Below are 14,906 nucleotides of genomic sequence, written 5' to 3'. Positions count from 1 at the left end.
CAATGCCTTGGGACACTTTGGCCCTTCTCTCCTGCTAGGCAACAGTTGCTATGGTAACCCTCCAGGCTGATGTGGAGTAAATTCATTATTACAATTTAATCCATTTGAGTCTCAGTATTTGCCAAAGTGAGAAAGGTTAAGGATTACCTAGTTTCTTTCATGTGGGAACGAATCTTAGGGTATCTAATCCAATATCCTCATGTGAGACTTTTTGTTAAATTGAGACTCATAAAATTTAAGTGATTTGGCCAAGGTAACACAGCTAGTTTGTGAAAAAGCAGAGAAATAAGCCCCAGTCTACAGATTATCATTCTAAGCTTTTTCTATTGTATCTGTATATATCTACCATATCTATGCCTAGATTTTACTCTCAGCTCATGGTATTTCTGAGCCTAGAAGTTCAGAACCACAGAGCATAGACGTTTCCTTGATGATTTGGATCCAAAGAGGTCAACATGTGACCCCATGTGATCTCCAGTCTATAGCCAAGGTCAAGAAGCCCCTCAAAGATGATGTTGTCTGATAACATCACCCAAATCCCTAAGGCTCCTGTGGATAAGAGGGACCCAGGGGCACCTGGAGGTGGTTAAGATCCCCCCAATATCCCTGGAATATCCCAATATCTCTGGGAATCTTTCAGAACCCAGTCCTTAGAATCTGGCTCCCCCAAATAGTCCTATGGAACAAAAAAAAGACACCTCATGTGGTTCCAGAGCCTCATCACCCTCAAATCTACCCTGGTTCTCCTGGGTTTGCAAACAGAGGCTGCCAAAGTCCTGTACTCAGGGTCCCAGGCTCTCCTCTAAGATTACCCAGAATCCTCCCTGGGAGGTGCACTCTTCTCCTTTAAGAGCAAATCCCTCTCTCATCCTCAACTCCCCAGCCTGGCTGGCACGCGCACACGGTGTGCTTACACCAATAAGCTGTGACCAGTTGTCTGACCATGGCCATGCCCAGCCCAAGTTGCAGGCCACGCCCTCCCTCCTGGCAAACAAGGCAGGTGCAGAAGGCCCCTAGGAGCACTATTCACGCAGCTCGTGGTCTGAGAAGGAAACACCCCCAGGAAGTGTTGGGTGGGCACAACCTACCATGGTCCTTCACCAGAGCCTCCATCTCCTCTTGGACGCCCTTGTGCCATTCAGTGATATCCACGTGCAGAGAGTAGTCACAGCAGGACTTGCTGTCAGCCCATTCCCGCCACTGGTCAAAGGCGGCCAGCAGGCTCGTCCCAGGCTCAGGAACCACATGGTCAACTAGAAAGGAACAGAATTGTCATCGTCACCAATAGGAGCTTCCAGGTGTGCAAGCCAGAAGCTGTTTCCCCATTTCAACCCTGAACAAGGGCTCAAAATTAAGATGGAACTCTACCACCAGGTTCTAAGAATCCACTTAACCAGCAGACTACCCAAAAAGGAGAAAGCAGAAACTTGGCATGGCCTGACTGCTCCAGTGAAACCATGCATGACCTGCCCAGATCTGATTTCCCGGTGCAAAACCCCTGAAAGCACAGACCTCGGGCACATTTCACGGACAATGAGTCCTTTTGGACAATGGCAGTGTCAAATGGCGAGTCGGAGCCACCGAGCCCTTTTCTTTGTTGATAGCTATTTCGGGGACACCCTCCACCAGACGACAGGGAACTTGAAGATGCTGGACCAGAGCCATGCAGACGGGGCCTTTTAAAATGTCCCCGGCAACTGCTTCTCCGTCTTTCGGCTAAGATCAAATGTAAAGGTTCCCTGGCATATCCACTATCTCATCACCACTCGGATTTCTGGGGCATAATACCACTTTGTAATTCAAGGGTGATTGTTCATCCTAAGAGTTCAAAGCATTTTAAAACTGCAATTATTGTTATATTATTATTGAAGTAGGCTGATAGGGAGTACAGAGGACTAGTCAGGCTTATGTGGCTTTGTTTCCTGGCTCCACTCCCCACCAGCAAGGTGAGCTACTTCATCTCCACTACCCTAAGTTTCTGGATTGGTTTAAAATAGAGATATGGGCACTTCCCTGGTAGTCCAGTAGTTAAGACTTTGCCTTCCAATGAAGGGGGCACAGGTTTGATCCCTGGTTGGGGAGCTAAGATCCCACATGCCTCGGGGCCAAAAAAACGAAATATAAAACAGAAACAATATTGTAACAAATTCAATAAAGACTTTAAAAAGTGGTCCACATCAAGAAAAGTATTTTTTAAAAAAACAGGGATATTACGTACCACACACGTTGGTTATGAGGATTCAATGACACAGCATATCTATCAACATTATGTGATTTAGTCACTAAATTATGTCCAATTCTTTGCAGCCCCATGAACCGTAACCCACCAGACTTTGCCCATGGGATTTTCCAGGCAAGAATATTGGATTGTGTTGCCATTTCCTTCTCCAGGAGATCTTCTCCACCCAGGGATTGAAGCTGGGTCTCCTGCATCACAGGCAGATTCTTTACCAACTGAGCCACCAGGGAAGTCCAACCTTATGTCCCTCCCCAATTTAAATCCTCCAATGGTTTCCTCTTACTCTTCAGATAAAAAAATTTTTAATATTTATTTGTCTATTTATTTGGCTGTACCAGGTTTTAGTACAGCAGCAGGATCTTCACTGAAGCAGGCAGGATCTTTAGCTGAGGCATGCGAACTCTTAGTAGCAGCATAGAGGATCTAGTTCCCTAATCAGAGATCAAACCCAGGTCCCCTGCCCTGGGAGTGCAGAGTCTTATCCACTGGACCTCCCCGATGGCTCAGTGGTAAAGAATCCTCCTGCAATGAGGAGTGTGGATTTGATCCCTGGGTGGGGAAGATCCACTAGAGGAAGAAATGGCAACCCCCTCCAAGTATTCTTCCCTCGAAAATCCCATGGACAGAGCGGCTACAGTCCATGGGGTTGCAGAGATTCTGACACAACTGAGCACACCCCAGGGAAGTCCCCAGATAAAAATTGAAGTTCCCAACAAGATCCTTGCCTACCTCTAGAAATCACCCTGGACCATTTACCCCTTGCACTCTGCTCACCAGCTGCTCAATGACTGCCTTTGAGTTGCTATAATATTATCAGCCTGCTCCTTTCTGCCACAGGGCCTCTGCATGGGCTGTGGTCTCTCTTAGGTCTTGAAGAGCTCTCGCCCAATTGCCATGATTATTATTACTCATCTTCTGCCCAGAGACACTCAAATACAAACCAAAGTGACGTGTCCAAGGTCAATTCAAACTTATGCAACCAAGAGGACAAAACCCAAGACTCTTGATGCCTGAAGCAATGAATCATTCTTCTATATATTAGATTTTCTACAGCCAGGTAAGCAGTTCTCAGCTAAGAAAATGCCAGCGCAGGCAACACTAATGAGGTTGAGTTTCTGAACTGGATCAAATCTCACAGACACTGCTCAACTGCAATCAATTGAGCTTGGCTTTATATGCCTGGAAAATATGAACATCGAAGCTGAATCTTCTTCTGACAAAATTTACTTTTTATAAGTAGCAGCATATGTAATTAATAGGTAGATATATAGCTGGTATATAACATATAATGTTACCTAATGAAAACAATGAGGATGTATACTTTTTTTTGGCATATAATTGCCTTACAATGTTGTGTTAGTTTTTTCTGCAAGAGGTACACTTCTAATACAAGTCTGTTCCATCTGCTAACATAGAAACTCTGACAAAGTGATTCCAATTTTTCTTTCTAAATTGGTTCCCCGTGCCCTCAGCAAAAAAAAAAAAAAGGGGGGGGACTAAAATTTGACTTAGTAGCAATCATAGTTTTGGCAGAATCTTCCCTAGTCACACCCTTTGCTTCATCACTTGCCCTCCTCCAAAGCCTCCAGTAGCTGCTCATCATTTATAGAGCAAAACTCTAACTCCTCTTTTTGTTTCTGAAAATCAGCCCCAACTTATCTCTCCAACGTAATCTCTGCTACCTACCCACTGCTCACCACCTTCAGGCCACCCTGGCCGGCCATGTTCCATTCTTTGACCTGCCAATTCCCCCACCCCCAGACCTTTGCAGGGGCAGTGCCCTCTCTTTGGAAATCCACTCACCTTGCTCTTTCCTTGGGCATCTCGGCTTTTTTTCCCCTTCTGATTGGGTCAAATGTCAGCACCCCAGGGTCACATTCCCATTTGCAGCAGTTTCTGCATCAGGTTTCCCTACTTTATGGCATGCATAGAGGACTGGAGGGCTACAGTCTATGGGGTCACAAAGAATCAGACACGACTGAGCACACTTTCTCTCTGACTCTAGCCCCCACTCCACCCCACCCCACCCTCCTCCATGGGATATAAAGTCTCCAGAGCAGGGTGTGGATGCACGATACAGGAAGTGCTCAATATGTATTTTCAACAAATGAATGAATGCTCCCTTCCAGCTCATACATAACCCTGCAAGATAGGTCAAGCTCAGGAGGGCATGCCCTCCTGGGAACACAACCAGATTTTCCTGTTCAACCCCAAGGGTATGTCAGATCATCAGGTGCTAGGCTCCTCAAACTTCAGAGAAAATTATCTTGAAAGCTAATTAAAACCCAGTTTCCTGGACATCACTCCCAGACTTTCAGAGTCTGTAGCCTGGGCGGGCACCTGGGAATCCGCACTTTTAATAAGTTCCCAGGAGCTGAGGAATCTTCCTGGGACCACCCTGATATCACTTGCTGTTATTATTGTTTACTCGCTCAGTCGTGTCCTACTCTTTGTGACCCCATGGAAGGTAGCCCACCAGGCTCCTCTGTCCATGGGATTTCCCAGGCAAGAATACTGGAATGGGTTGCCATTTCCTTCTCCGGGGATCTTTCTGACCCAGGGGTCGAACCCTGTCTCCTTCACTAGCAGGAGGATTCTCTACCACCGAGCCACCAGGGAAGCTGAGTGCAAACCTTTTCCCACTGACTCCCCTCGCCAAGGTCATTCACTTGTGCCTTTACCATCAGGGTCCTGTTTTCTACACAACAGCTCTATCACGTACCAAAAATATCCGGTTCCCTCCCTATCCAAAAACAGCTCTTAGAGTTATGAACCCTTGAAAACTCAGGACACAGGCAAAGCTGAGGACTTTGGGGAATAAACACATTTCCTGCCAGAATGAACGACACTCAGAAACGTGTCCACGAAATGACTCCACATGTTTTCCCACAGTTCTCTTTCCACAGAAGCTCTCCTGGGAAGAGCTGCTCCAGAGAACAGGGCAGAGTGTCACAGTCATTTCCGGGGGGAGCAGAGATGCCTCTCCGAGGAAGACAGAGCCTGGAAACGACTTGCATGGAACCCACAGGCCTTTTCCCTGGTGATTGTCCTAAGCCATCTGTCCCTGGGAGGGCCTGGCTTCTGTCTCAGAGGGACATCTCATCAACCCAGTCTGGCAGCAGGCAGAGAAAAGAAGATGGCCTTTGGGGTCAGTGAGCTCCAAGTTCTGATGCTGACTCCCACAGCATCACCCTCCTGCTGTGTATATTCCTTGGAACCACCATCTCTTCACATATGAAACATGGGCGTCAAGCATCCATACATGCAGGGCTTCGAGTTCAAGAAAGCATGTGAAAGCTTCCCTAGTGGCTCAGTGGCAAAGAATCCACGTGCCAATGCAAGAGCCCCAGGTTCGATCTCTGGTCTCGGAAGATCCCCAACTATGCTCAGTTCACCACAACTATTGAGCCTGGGCTCTAGAGCCCCAGAGCTGCAACACTGAAGCCCATGTGCTCTAGAGCGTGTGCTCCACAACAAGAAAAGCCACCACAATCAGGAGCCCACACACGGTTACTAGAGAGTGTCCCCTGCTCGCTGCAACTAGAGAAAAACCCATGCAGCAACGAAGACCCAGCACAGCTAAAAATAAACAAACAAATAAAATTAATTTTTACAAAAAGAAAGCACGTGAAAGCACCTGGCAAAACGTCTGGCACGCACTGCGTTTCCATACCCTCAGGAGGAGCATCAGAAACACCGCTGTGGTTTCAGTGGGAGGCCTGTGAATCTGGTTTACGAGGGAGCCAAAACATGCCCCAAGACAGTGGCCTGAATTGAGGTGTTCCAACCAGTGTCTGGAAGTGCTTGCACTTACAGGACACCAGCGATTTCCCAAGGACTTTTATTATTTCTCTTAAAACTGTCAAAGGATGTTACATTTTTTTAAGTTTTATTGTGATATAATCCACATACCAGCCAATTTACACATTTAAACTGTACAGTTCAATGGTTTTTAGTCTCGTCACAGAGCTCTGCAGCCGTCACCACAATCTAATTGTAGAACATCATCCACAAAAAGAAACCCCATAGTCCTCAGCAGCCCCTCCCCAACGCCCCCATCTCTGCAACTCCCAGCCCTAAGCGACCACTAATTTGCTTTCTGTCTCTATGGATTTGCCTATTCTGGATATTTCATATAAAAAAAGAATCATACAGCATGTGGTCTCTTGTGTCTGGCTTCCTGCAATTAGCATGGTGTTTTCATGGTTCATCCATTATAGTGCGTATCAGCACTTCATTGCTTTTTACTGCCTTGAGTGGTTTTGGTATTTTATTGTTCTATGTTCTGGATATCAGCAAAGTGTTAACGCCATGTAAATACATTGCTGCTCCTGGAAAATTCAAATCTAGGGCCTCTTTGGAGTTTGCAGTATTTAAAAGACCCTATTTAAAGTGCATGGGGCTACAAAGAGTCGGACAGGACATAGCAACTAAACAACAACAATGATGTTTGTGGCGGACTAGATGGCCCAGCAGGTGAAGAATCCACCTGCAGTGCAGGAGACACAGGAGCTACAGGTTCAATCCCTGGGTCAGGAAGGTCCCCTGGAGGAAATGGCAACCCACTCCCGTATTCTTGCCTGGAGAATCCCATGGACAGAGGAGCCTGGCGGGCTACCGTCCATGGGGTCACAAAGAGTCGGACACAACTGAGTGACTAAGCACAGCATCATGGTAATTAAAGAGTCACATGTAGTTGTTAAGAAATGATACAGAGAGAGCTTCAGACCCTCCACCCAGTCTGATACCCCCTCCACAAGGGTAATATCTTGCTAAAGTGCATACAACATCACACCTGGGAAGTCAGCCCTGACATAATCTAAGACCCTAGATTTTTAAAAGGCCAGCGGTTAGTGTTTCTAATCAGTTCTTCATATTTAGAACATAGAGAGATGCCAGAAAAGTCACCCCTGCAGTCCTTGTCCTGGAATTGAGGGGGCTGAATAGGAACCATATTCCAAGCCTGCTGGGAGGATAAGCAGATGGAGCAGGAGGAAGATGGGTGTGGGGATTCAGTCCTGCCAGGTCCCACCAAAGGCTCTCTCCCTGCCTCTCTGGAGCCTCAAACACAGAACCCTGTAGCGGCAGGTCTAGAATCTCCTGTAGTCAGTACACACACCGCCCATGCTCCCTGGGGCCTTTACCCTATCAGAATTGCCCCCTCCAGCCCCCCATTCCAGAATCAGCACTGGGCCTCCTTCTCCAGGCCCTGCACTTAGCTGTGTGCGCGTTGGCCTCTCCCATTTCCATCTGAGATAAATTAATGGACCTGAATTAAAAGCAAACCACCAGGGAGATGACAGCACAACCACCGCTGGCTTATCTCTGGAGTTGCTGGGCCGGCGTCTCCTCAGCCAAAGGCCAGGTGACCTATTCAGCAGAGTGTGGCTTTTGTTGCTGGAGAAATAAGAGCCTTTGGGGAGTCCGGGCTGCCAGTTAGGATAACACGGTTTTTGTCCTCAAAAGAGGCAGAAAGGGAAGAGAAAGCACCTGGGCCGGGGAATTAGGAGATGCTAGGGAGGAGAGGCGAGGTCAGATGACTGAGTTCCTGGCCTGTTCTGCTATCTCTTCATCACGTGACTGTGGGTGAGATGGTCAGCCTCTGGGGACTTGACATTCCTCATCTGTAAAATGGGACTGATACTAGTACCTAACCCACAGGTTTCAGTGAGGTGAAAATGAGTCAACACAGAAACTACTCTGAAGAGTGCCTGCAATACAAGCATGCTCAAAAAGACCAGCAGGGAAGACAGAGTTATTAATACAACACTTCATAAGGAAAACTCCCTCGTAAATCCCTTTATGAAATATTAAAATGCCTCTAAACCACATGCTTCCAGGGCTAACTTCTCGCCTTGTGCAAATATACTGCTTCTCCTGCCATGCAAGGAAGCATTTTCCTAAAAGCTAGAACTATCTAGAACAATCGCAGGCATACCAACTGCTCGAACTTTGAGGCACCAGGGTCATCCTCTTATTTCTCTCTTTCCCAAGCTTCCTTTAACATTAGCTTGCTTTTAAAACTAAGCGAGTATTCCCCAGTGGCTCAGTGGGTAAAGAATCTGCCTGCAATGCAGGAGACACAGAAGAGGAGGGTCGGATCCCTGGGTCGGAAGAATCCCCTGGAGGAGGAAATGGCAACTCACTCCAGCATTCTTGCCTAGGAAATCCCAGGGATAGAGGAGCCGGGCGGGTCCATGGGGTCACAGAGTCAGACACAACTGAGCAACTGGGCATACATGTTCATATCAACCATGCCGAGCCCTAAGAAACCATTCAGAGTCCAGTGGCCACTGCTCGAATCATTAAGCTAGAGATCTGGTGGGAATAAAGGCAGGAGTCAGTAAAACGCATTTATAAAACAAACAAACAGCCTCTTCATTGATCTGATGAGTAGCCAGCTATGGAGCAAACAAACTCCGCTCCTAAAATACTATTTTAGTATTATTTGGGGAAAAAAATACTGGGTTGGCCAAAAGCTTTATTCGAGTTTTTCCACAGATGTATGGAAAAACCCAAACGAACTTTTGGGCCAACCCAATATACGAAAAGATATACATAAGAATGACACTCTCCATCCTCAGGCTGCTGCTCATGTCCTGCCCTGCCTTTCCTGCCAAGTTCTGGAAAGGGGTGAATGCTGTCAACACCCCATGTTTCCGACCCCCGTCACTCTCGGCCCACTGCACCCTTGCCTCCCCCCGCCTGAACTTACCCCGGGTTCATCCCAGCGCTGCCCATACCATCTTGGTGTGACTCCCCAAAACACCAATACCCCATCTCCCAGACAGAGCAGTCTCCTGTGTCTTGACTCATCCTTGGCCTCAGACTCAGTACTCACTGGGGGATGAATCTGGGGACCTGTGCCCTCTTCAGTCTCAGGCAAATCCCTATGCCAAGCAGCTGGAACCAGGTGGGACCCCAAGGCTATAGCACCTATCAGGGGTGGACCCTGCTGCCCACAGGCATCTGTGCATTCAGAAGCTGTAGGTGGGCACCTGGAGCTCCCCATACCTGCAGCCCATGCCCTCTGCCCCCCAGACTTCCCTTCCCGTGGCCTGGACCTGCTGGAAGGAGGTCGCTCATTCCTTCCAGGCTGCTAGAAGGCAATCTGGAGAGTCCAGGAATCAGAACTAGAGATAGAGGATGGGAAAGAAAAAGTGGGGAGCAGGGCAGAGAGAGGACCCAGATTCCAAATCCAGTATTAGTTTGGATTCTAACAATGATCTTGGAAAGGCCTCTTGGCTTTTCAATCCATTTTCACAATTTAGCACAAGGCATAACCAAAGCTCCCCACTTTACGAAAACATATCTACTCCTACCTACAGAAATTTTTAAAAATAGGAATAGGACCATTAAATCATTTTATAATGTCATGCCAATGTTTGTTTCACAGCAACAATATCAACCTCACCTTGGTACAGCTCTATAGCAAATAGTCCACAAAGTGCTATGGTGTGCCTTATCAGGTGATGCTCAAATCAGGCAGACAGGGCAGTTTCACAATGTTCACATTACAGACAAGGAAACTGGAGGCTATGGGACCCGCCTGCAGTTCTGCAGACACTGTCTCAGAGCTCAGCTCCCAACCTGCCTTGTTCGACAGCCACAACAAACCACCACCTTCTTGGCATATCTGTCAATAACACACACCTCAACTTTTCAAACCTAAACCCCCTTCCATCATCGAAAACATATGCAGGTTCACTAAAGCAGGCAGCAAATGAACTTAGCCCGGTGGACAGAGGGGATACAGCCAACCTGAGTCACTGAAATTCAATTTGGGGCACCAGGTAAGAGCTTGTCAATATGTCAGCACCTCGTAAAACCTTTCTCTTTGAGGCTTGGGTATAGTTCGCACACGGCCTCCTTGCATTCATGATCAAAGGCAGAGCTAACACAACCTTTGTGTGGCAATGAAGGGCCATTTATAATGTGTAAATCCTTGAAGAGGATTTACAAACCAAATGATGCACAGAAATCCTCTCTTTGACTCATGAAAAGCAGCCATGGAGAGTCTGAGAGCCCATCTGCAGGCAACATGGGGTCAACCTTCCAGGAAGGGGCCCACCAGAGGCAACTGGTCAGCATGGGGAGGGAAGGAAATCACCTGCTTCACCAGAAAGAGCTTCAAAACAGCCTCCATGGATTTAAGAGTTTGCTCTCTGCTCACTTGAGGTGGATGTGCATAGTAGCGCCTTCAGGAAAAGCGTCATCAAGCCGTGGATGGTGCCAGCAGATCCCGAGCCACCAAGAGTGCTTAAGGGACTTCACAGTTTGTGCACAATGATGGCACTAACTGCCCACAAGTTGTTTCTTGTTGTTTGTTTTTTTCACAAATTGTTTATTGACATAAGCAGTCCAGCAGACTCCACTTGAAGAGACCATTAGTAGCTACAATCGGGCTCAGATCCAGAGACCCTTGGAAATGGTTCTAGCTTTTTACTGATGAGGAATCTGAGTCCCAGGAAGTTTCAAGAGTCACTAGAGACACATAACGAGATGTAGCAATACCAGAACTAATCCCAGGTCTGAATCCAAAATCTGTACTGTTTCCTTTATTTTTCTTATTAACGGGAGAAAATATTACCTATAATCCCACCATCCTAACCATAAATATTCATCTTTTTTCTAGATCATCTTCCAGTTTCTAGACCATCTTCCGGATCTGGCATGTATATACTGTTTCTTTTTTGTTTTTTTCTCTTTCTTTTTTATTTTTTAAATTATGAAATTATGCAACACTTTAAAAGGACACTTGGAAAATACAGAACAAAACTACATATAGTTCCACTCTATATTACAATTATTTTTTAAGTAGATAAATTAAGATTTTTTATTGGAGTTTCAATATCAAACTCTCAAAAATTAATAGAATGAATACACAGAAAAGTAGAAGGATACAGTAGACCTAAAAAGCACTATGAACAAAGTCAACATAATTAATAATTATACAATTTTCATGTGTATCTGTTTTACGTGGGTATAATCACAGGGCACATTCACTTAACTGTGGCTTTTTTCTTAATACCACGTTGTCTTAGAGTCTTCACAATTCCATCTTTTATGAGAATTATTCTTTGAAGAATCTATTACGACTTTCTTCACCATTCCCCTGTGTTGAACCTAAAGACTGTTTCCACTTTTCCTCTGTTATACATAACGTTCCTATGGACATATTCATGCAAATAACTCCCCCTTCCTTTTTTTTTTCAGCCACTCCGCATAGCTTGTGGGATCTCGGTTCCCCTCCAAGGAATAGAACTCAGACACCAGCAGTAAAAGCCCTAAGTTCAACCACTGGACAGCCAGGGAATTCCCATTTTCCCCTTACTTTAAATAGTTTTCTCTGGAGAGGGTTCTAGCATTGAGTGAGCTTACTGGGTGGGTTACAGTTCTTAATACAGATGAACACATTGCATTCCAGAGCATCATCACTTCATACTGCTTCTAGCCACGCATCAGGATGTCACCCCAGCCAGCGCTGCTATTTTCACTTTATTTGCCTGCTATTTAAGGGAATAAAAACAAAGCTCTTTTCACTATTCTAAGCCGTCTCTGTTTTAGATCAATGGCCACCTTCCAAGACCCAAGTAGGGGACGAAGCAATACATAAGCGAGCAGATCAACCAGCTGGACAAAGAGGTTACTGACAATTTAACCAGAATATGATGAAATGGTGACAGCCGCCATCTTAGCTCTCCAGTCCCCTCATACCTTCTCTTAGCTTTGTCCATCTGAGTCATAAGCTGATCCCCTCAAGGCCGCCTTGTGAGGCCAACAAGCCAAGGCAGCAGCCAGGCACCTGGGCCCCAAGTGCACAGAGCACAGCTGTGCTTTCTCTCAGCTCCATGAACGCTTACAGACAGATAAGGCACTGAATAGGAAGTGCCCGCTGCAAAGCCGCATGATGAAACCACGGCCCGGGGGGAGCAGGCAAGGGAAGCCAGAGGTGAGCATTCCAGCCAGACTCGTTAGAAGCAAAGCCTCCAACTCCAGGTCCATGCAGAATTTCTCCAAGAGATGTTGAAATCATTGACTAACTGTGGAGAGGGCCCTGTTTCCTGTAATTAGACAGGCACGCTGAGTCTCCGTCTGGAGAAAAGCCAACTTTACGGCCCCTCACATCCATGCATCGGTGGTGGGAGAAACACAGAGTGTGCCTCAGGCTCATGTTTGGATACTGGAATTCCTCTAAGCCACCTGAAGTCCTGAGGATCCTCACGTACAGGGACTGTACAGGCCTGCGAGCTGGCTGACTCTCAAATGCCCTGATCAGACAACGGGGCTTCAACTCCACCCATCAAATATGCTCGTGTTTGTGAACGTTAGAGTAGGGACTCGCCGGTACTCCAGTGGTTGGGAGTCTGCCTGTCAGTGCAGGGGACATGAGTTCGATCCCTGGTTCGGGAAGATCCCACACCACAACTACCGAGCCTGTGCTCTAGAGCCCATGCTCCGCAACAAAAAAAGCCAAGTGATGAGAAGCCCACGCACTGCAACTAGAGAAATTCCAACAAAAATTAATTTTACAGCCAAAAATTAATTTTAGATTAAAAATTAATCTAAAAAAGTTAGAGCATCAGTTGGCAGCCTGAGCTGGCACCCAGCTCTGCCATCCACTAGCTGTACAACTCTGAATCCTTCACCTTCTCTAGGCCTCAGTTTTCCTATCTGTTAAATGGGGGTAACAGCATCCCCTTGCAGGGTTGTTAGGAACTGGTGTTTATAAAGGGCTTATCCCAGTGTCTGGCAGAGTAGGTCTTACACAACCATTTGGAAAATAGATTGAAAGTAAAATAGGAATGTCTTGAGCCTGTAAGACTGCTTGACCTAATTCCTGGCATGAAGTCAGTCTTCATGCGCTCAATTGGGCTTTGACATAGAATGTGAAGGGGTCGGGGCTTGGGCACTGTGGGGGCACAGAACCCTCCAGCGCTGCTGTGGGCTGGGTGGCAGGGACAGGGCTCAGGGCAGGGGTGCGGGGGGTGGTTTACAGGCTCAGGTGGAGGACCCATGAGGGGTAACAATGTAGGAAGGGAGCAAATAAAGACATTATTGAGAGAAGGCCAGAGGCTCCCAGTGCCAGGAGTGAGGCCTAGGACTTTGAGGTATTCATCCAGCCAAACAGTCTCCAGCATAAAACTGAGTAAGACAAAAACAAGCAAAACAAATCTGTCCTGTTTACACAGCAAGTAGGCACGGGTCATAAAATAAAAGACAGTGACTGCTAAAGCAGGAAGGCCCATAGAGACCCTCTGTCAACAGGCATAGATATAGACTTTCCACCACCCCACCCCCCCGACCAGGGAACCACCCTCCCCACCCTCTTTCTGACCCCAGGACACCATGATGGAAACAATCTTCCTGTCCACTGGAAAGTCTTAAGCCTGAAGAAATGCATCTATTTGGATTGTGAAGAATTGGCCAAGTAGAGCAGAGAACACAAACTAATCATCATGAAGAAAGTCCACGTAATTCCAATCACAAGCAAAGAAACCTGATCTTACCCTGGAAACATCACTGCAGTGCGAATCTCCGGCAGGCTTTCAGAATATTGAGACTGTTTATATTTTCAAACCCTCCCCCGCACCCCCCAGGGATACGGTAACTCCAGGCTGGGATGGATGACCTGGTTTTCCCCTTTCCCTCTCCAGGCAGGGAGGAGAAGGAGGTGAGTTTCCTAAATACTGGAAGCACTGGCAGCCCCAGGATCTGCAGATTTCCTGAGCAGATCCTCCCCTTCCATCAGCACCCTTTACCAGACACAAGGCCCCAGCTACCAAGATGACGACCAACAGGTATGTGTGTGCATGAGTGTGTGTATATTCGCGTATGCATGTGCATGTGTGCACACATGTGTGTATGCCTGCTTGTGTATGTGTGTGTGTGCACCTATGCATGTGTGCCTGCTTCTCTATGTGTGTGTGCACATATGTGTGTGTGCCTACAGGCCTGTGATGGAGGCAGAAGGGTAGGAGGCGAGCTCCCTACTCTACTTCCTGTAGCCTCCAGGCTGCTTTAAGAAAATGGAAGAGACTTCCCAGTTGTTGTTTTTTTTGCACTTTTAATTGGAGGATAATTGCTTTGCAATGTTGTGTTGGTTTCTGCCATACATCAAAGTGAATCAGCCATTAAGTATACATATGTCCACTTCCTCTTGAACCTACCTCCCACCACCATCCCCCACCCCTCTAGGTCATCACAGAGCATGGGGTTGAGTTCCCTGTGTTACACAGCAGCTTCCCACTAGCTAGCTATTTTACATAGAGCAGTGTATATATTTCAGTGCTTCTCTCTCAATTCATCCCACCTTCTCCATCCTCTGCTGTGTCCAAAAATCTGTTCTCTACATCTGCGTTCTCTAGTCTTGCCCTGCAAAGAGACTTCCCAGTTTTCACCACAAAGTCTGCCATAAATAAATTCCAGACTACAAACAAATGATGAAAAGCATGCAGGAAACTAATGAGGGACGGGGACCCTAGGGGCTGGGGGGGAGACAACTAAAAGGGACCCCGTGTGGGGCTGGGTCAGACTCAGCTCTCAGGAGCTCCACCTCAAAGAGGGGGTAGCCACTGGCCGTGTCGGGCCAAGATGAGGTGGCGGGGGAAACATGTGAGTAATGACACTTCCTCTGTTTGTCTCAGCCTTTGGTTGCCTGGGACTA

General features: G+C 47.0%; 1 protein-coding gene across 2 annotated transcripts in view; it reads right to left on the bottom strand.

Annotated features, from left to right (window-relative positions):
• The window catches only part of DPYSL2 (dihydropyrimidinase like 2), a 116,451-nt gene that overhangs the window by 32,518 nt on the left and 69,027 nt on the right, over positions 1-14,906 (bottom strand). For both annotated transcript variants that reach the window (XM_052644485.1, XM_052644486.1), the window contains exon 4: positions 1,089-1,253. In XM_052644485.1, coding sequence (XP_052500445.1) covers positions 1,089-1,253 — 165 coding nt within the window. The remainder of the gene's footprint in view (positions 1-1,088; positions 1,254-14,906) is intronic.

Source organism: Budorcas taxicolor, chromosome 8 (genome assembly GCF_023091745.1).
Source record: "Budorcas taxicolor isolate Tak-1 chromosome 8, Takin1.1, whole genome shotgun sequence".
Lineage (NCBI taxonomy): Eukaryota > Metazoa > Chordata > Mammalia > Artiodactyla > Bovidae > Budorcas > Budorcas taxicolor.
The sequence above is the reverse complement of the archived record's forward strand: the minus strand, read 5'-3'. Positions and strand labels throughout refer to the sequence as shown.